Genomic DNA, 6178 nt, shown 5'->3' on the forward strand with positions numbered 1-6178 from the left:
TGCAATTGTATCGAGAGGTTGCACCCGGACGTGCTGAGGAGTTGCAAGAACAAGCCATATACGGCGAGGGAGGCCATCTCGTGGAAGCACTGCGCGATTGTAGATTGAGCCTGGACACGCACCGTTATGAATATTTCGTCAAATGGTACGTGCTCGACGATGTCGAGAGCTCATGGGAACCCTCCGAGAACATCAAGAAGGACGTGCTGCAGTTTTTCCAGCCGTTCCTGGATGCTGGGCCCCACGACCCTCTCCGTGCCGAAATGATTCGCGCGTTGGCACGCCTGGATGTCCCAGACCCTGCGCCACCGAGACTGCCGCGTCGCAATGCTCGGAACCGAAATCGCAAGCGAACTCATCACTAGGGCAACAACATCCGCGGTTGGAGGGATAAGTGATCCGCTGGGTTACCTCCCACCGAAAACCAAGTTTAAGTTCAAAGGTTTACGAAACAGACTGTTGCTAGCTAGCTTTGCTTTGATATGACGTTTGGTTTTTAATTTGCTCCCGACGAGAGAACAGGACTTCAGTGCACGGTGGCTCGACAGAGAGCCAAGTGCGAACATGATCACTGCCAAGCGTATTCCGCGAGACAAAGTTCACGTAAGTAGTAATTCTTAGAACATTACGCCGGCAGTTTTTTTCTTCTAACCGTAATTTACCAACAAGAACGATCCTGGAACGTTCTTTCCAACCAGACGCTATTCCGTCAACAGCACCGCTAAGCAACTCTTGGTGCGAAGGAGGCCTCCTCCACACCTCCAAGCACCACAGAAAGGATTACGATAGCTAGGAGTAAATGGAAAATGTATTAAAAGCAATGCATCAATTTTCGCTCAGATGATGCTCTTACAACTCGTCCCCGGAAGTAAACTCGCTGTCTAGCGAGTCACTTTCAATATCAAAAGTGGCACCTAAAGATACGTACTTTCAAAGTGATACGCAAAGATTGCAACAATAGAGTCTGCACTTTCAATATCAAAAGTGGCAACTAAAGATAGGTACTTTCAAAGTGATACGCAAAGATTGCAACGAATGACTCGCAACTTTATTTTGATCCTGACAAATATAAAGTTAGTAATATAGTAACATGGCGTATTCTCCTGAGCAATACCAGGCTGACAAAGAGCGCATTAAGGCAGCGCAGAAGCGCTATTACGAGCGCACGCGCGAAGCTCGCTTAGCTTATCAAAAAGGCTACGACGACAAGAATCGAGAGAATATTCGAGAACGCAAACGAAAGCCGAAGGTCGAACCTAATCAAAGCGAACTTACTGAGAAAACCGAACTTAGTTAGTTAATTATTTTTTCTCTCACATAAAAAAGTCAATACTGATATAGACATGACTGATATATAAAGTCGATTGATCCTGATACAAGATCCAAATTTATAAAGTCAGCCCACGGAAAAATATAGACACATATATATAACGATGTTCGCATACGAGCTTGAAGGACTAAAACGATTAAATATTCGAGCAATTCGATGGGGTAGTAGCTATCGAGTGAAGGTTCGTGGACGCACGGGGAAGATGGTGTATGTTAGCAACCTATCGCGTCCCAGTAATCAGAAGTTGGTTGCGAAGCAGTACAATGTCTCTGTCGCCGAGCTCAAGAAGCACATGTCTCCTGAGTTCAAGGCGGACCCAAAGTACCGCTTCTACAACGGAAAGCACATGGAAGCTCACCTATATGAGGGGATTCAGCCTAGCGAGTTCTACGAGAAGCTCGAGAACGTTCTTGACAATCAAAAGAGTTCCTTCAAGGTAAATATTGCCCTCGGCTACGACCTTGTTAGTCTAACTGATGATAGTGAAACGCGCTACTTCCACCCAAATATTGGAAATACGTATGTATTCGACGCACCCATTGCTATCAACAGCAAAACTGACATCCGTAAGAAAATAATTTCTGAGATCCGATCGATGGAGTTGGCAAACAAGCTGAACTACCCCAGTTCTGGATACAAGCTCAAAGCGATTACCGGCTTCAAGATTTACATCTACCACCGCAACCATGCTCTGGGAGATAGTGAAGCGGTCATCCCGGCAGTTATTCGTGAAAACAAGCACGTAATCAACTTCCCGAAGACCAACAAAAAATGCGTCTTCCATTGCGTTGCCTGGCACTCGGTGCAGGACCCTAAGAAGGATCCTCGCAGAATTCAGGCACATGTAAAGGAAGCTTTCAAGCGTTATTGCTCTTTCAAGAGTATCACATACTCTCTGGGACTATTTCGCAGCTTTAAGCCTATTGATCTCCTCCAGCTCGATGAAGTAGAGGAATGCTTCAAACTATCTATCAACGTTTTCTCGATGGATGATGGTACTGGTAAAGTGGAATGCATTCGTCGATCGGACAAGGATTACGACGCTATGAACATTCTATCATACGAGAATCATGCCCTCTACATCAAGAGTGTTGATATGCTCCAGAGCAAGTACCAATGCGCGAAGTGTGAGATGGTATTTGTTAGCTCCATCAAGCTTAAGGACCACTCTAAGAACCAATGTGAGCGAGTAAATATTGAAAGCTTCCCAGCTCAACCAACCATCTATAAGCCAGCCCCGAACGCTATCAGATCATTACGTACGAAGTACTCAATCAAGAATGTTGACCAATACATCGACCATTTCATGGTTTACGACTTCGAAGCAATCTTAAAGCCGACAGCAGTCCAACACGGGAAGAATACTGTCTTCACAAACGAGCATATCCCCGTATCGGTTTCGGTAGCGGATAGTTTAACCGAGGATGTACGTTGCTTTGTTAATGATGATCCAAAGGCATTGCTTGCGGATATGTTCAAGTACATTGGTGAGGTGTCGGTGAAGATCCAACAGTACAATGTTGCTAAGTATCAGTCGCTCTTGAGAAAAATTATCGATGCTCATGGTCTGACGGGTATGGAGATTCCTGGAGTCTCTCTTGGTAAAACCTATACGACGAAGGATGTGGATAGCTGGATTCAGGAAGGTAAGTACACCAGCTTCTTCGATTTCCACAGTCGTATCGGTTTCGGGAAGCAGCAATTTGATTACAGGAAAATCAAGCAGCAGCTCGATCAAGTACCAGTATTTGGCTTCAATAGTGGTCGCTATGATATCAATTTAATCAAGAAGGATCTATTTGCTGTCATCGGTACCGACAACATCACATCTGTAATCAAAAACCCAAGCTACATGTGTATCGCAACATCGGACATGAAAATGCTCGCTATTAGCAACTACGTACCTGCTGGTACCAGTTATGATAAATACCTCACAACATACCTGGGCGGATGCAAATGCGATGATAAAATCAGATGTGTTTGTGGTCTTGGTAAGGGGCTATTTCCGTATGAGTATATCAAATCTTTTAGTATACTAAGTGAGAATACAATTCCTCGAAAATCCGCTTTTGATAGCAAGCTTCGTGGTACGAGCATTAGTGATGACGACTACAAGCGCGTCCAATTCGTCTGGGAACACTATGGGATGACTACGATCAAGGATCTCCTCATTTGGTACAATAATCTCGATGTAGTCCCATTCATCAAGGCTATCAAAGCTCAGCGTGAATTGTTCAAAGGTTTTGATCTGGATATGTTCACAGATGGTGTGTCGCTACCTGGTTTATCGGAGAAAGTTATCTACCAGACTTGCTTCAACAATCTTCAGTATCCCAGCAAGAAGCCTGCCAAAGCTTTTAGATTCCCAGCAAAGCGAATGAGTGGCTACAAGAGTCAGGATGCGACTGCAAAACGCGAATTTGGTATGACGTTGGAGCACCTTGATACCTTGCTAAATCAACAAAAGTACCTTTGCGCTCTATGCTATATTCCCTTAACTAGCGACACTGCCTCTGCTGATAGAATCAACAACAAGCTTGGTCATATCAACGGAAATGTCTTGATCAGCTGCGTTTCATGCAACACCGCTAGAAAGAACATGTCGTTCAAGGGCTTTCGCTACAAAAAAATGCTCGAGTTCAACTCAGATAGACTTGTGTTCTCGATTGATAGGGAGGAAAAGGACATTTACGCTAAGATGAAAGCGAACATCGCTGGAGGACCTTCGATCATTTTCAACAGATATGCTAAGCGAAACGAAACGAAGATTCGAGGCAGTAAGATTTGTAAGAAGATTATTGGATATGACGCCAATGCTCTATATCTTTGGGCTCTTGGTAATGAAATGCCATGCGGACGTTTGACTACTATCGACGCGTATGATGGTATCATTGATGACATTAAATCAGATAAAATCTTTGGATCCCTGGAGTGTGATATTCGTACCCCAGAGCACTTGAAACAGTATTTCAGTGAGATGACCCCAATCTTCAAGAATATTCTGATTGACTGCACTTGCGGGAGTATTATTGGCAAGCATATGCATGAGTATAACGAGTCGCGCAAGCAGAGTCGTGCTAAGCCCGCTCGCAAATTGATTGGTAGCTACTTTGGTGAGAAAATATTAATATACACCCCTTTGCTCAAGTGGTACCTATCTCATGGTATGGAAATCACTCTAACATATAGCTTCATCAAGGCAAGCTCCCACAAAGCGTTTGAACCATTTATGGAGGCTGTATCCAAAGCCAGACGAGAGGGTGATGCTGATGAGTCGAAGGCTATTATTGCTGAGATGATGAAGCTTGTAGGAAACAGTGCTTTTGGTCGATCTGGTATGGATATGAGCAAGCACAAGGTGATCAAGTACGAGTCTAATGATACAGCCATCAAGAACAAAATCGAGCACTTCACATTCCATGGGCTTGAGGAGCTTAATGATGCATGTGAGATTACTATGAAGAAACGCCGCCTCAAGAACAAGAACCCAATCCATTTGTCGATTGCCATCTATCAGCTCGCCAAATTACGCATGCTTCAGTTCTACTATGACTGCATCGACTTCTACTTCGATCGTTCAGATTTCCAATACCAGGAAATGGACACTGACTCAGCCTACATTGCGTTCAGCTGTGAAAATCCATCCCAACAGTGTATCAAACCAAGCCTACGCGAACACTTCAAGCAACACAAATACGATTGGTTTCCACGCGACTACAACTCAGATGTTGCCAAATTTGATCGACGAACCCCGGATTGTTCAACGATGAGTGGTGTGGTGATGCTATGGTATCACTATCATCCAAGAACTATATCTGCTATCTACCGGACGCTGAGTATAAGGTGAAGGTTTCAGCTAAGGGTGTGCAGCAAGGACGTGGTCGCAATGAAAATGTGCTGAACCCCAATGGATTCGAAACGGTAGTTCGAGATCGCATCACCCTACAGGGTACTAACAAGGGGTTTCGTATCAGTAAGGAGTCCAAATCGATCATCACCTATAGTCAAACGAAAACGGCCCTATCATACTACTACGATAAGCGGTGAGTTCTTCCGGATGGTATAACTACCACACCGCTTGACATCTAAGATATGCTTCTGGGAGGAAAGCATACTTTTTTATTAGCTTATGTATATGCAGGCGATTATGGACAAGCTATTATCGAAGTTATATTATGATCCTAAAATTGGTTTCATAGGTGCTCAAGCTCTATATGAGAAAGCTACAGAAATAAATCCAAAAATTACTATTAGAAACGTCAAAGATTGGTACGCCAGTCAGGTTGATATTCAACGATTTCAAGAGCAAAAGAATCGTTTCGATGGTTTTAAAATAGCTTCGTACAATCCCAATTCTTGGCAATTGGTTCTTGCTTTCTGGGAGAAACGCCCAATTTTGACAGCCGTTAACATTAACTCTCGACTTGGGTATGCTAAGCTATTATCCAATAAGACAGCGCCTAAAGTTTTAGTAGCCATCAAAGCATTCATTCGAAGTCATAAGGTTAATATTATCACGACTGACGATGGCAGCGAATTCATGAACAAGCAAGCTCAAGACTTATTTAAGTCAAAAACCATTGATCACTACAATAACGAACCGGGTGATCATGGTACTATGGGTAAAATCGAGAGATTCAATAGAACTATCAAGCAGATACTAACTAAAATGTCTCCGAAAAGGCTAACGCACAAGCTTATTGACGATGTTATCGACAACTACAATACTACGTTCCATCAATCAATCGGTATGACTCCAAACGAGGCTAAAGGTAAGGTAATGGAGTCTGACCTTATCCATAATCAAACGGAAGCTACAAAGCTTGAAAATGAATATGAAAAATAGGG

At 43.5% G+C, this 6178-nt stretch overlaps 1 protein-coding gene across 1 annotated transcript; it reads left to right on the forward strand.

Moving 5' to 3' along the window:
* Positions 1-1532: 1532 nt before the first annotated feature.
* IUM83_01047 (uncharacterized protein) lies at positions 1533-5177 on the forward strand (the record flags this gene model as incomplete). The annotated part of the gene is made up of 1 exon (XM_067924875.1): positions 1533-5177. The coding sequence occupies one exon, from the start codon at positions 1533-1535 to the stop codon at positions 5175-5177; it is 3645 nt and encodes a 1214-aa protein (XP_067797175.1).
* Positions 5178-6178: the final 1001 nt, after the last annotated feature.

This window comes from Phytophthora cinnamomi, assembly GCF_018691715.1.
Source record: "Phytophthora cinnamomi strain GKB4 chromosome Unknown Contig14, whole genome shotgun sequence".
Taxonomy (NCBI): Eukaryota; Oomycota; class Peronosporomycetes; order Peronosporales; family Peronosporaceae; genus Phytophthora; species Phytophthora cinnamomi.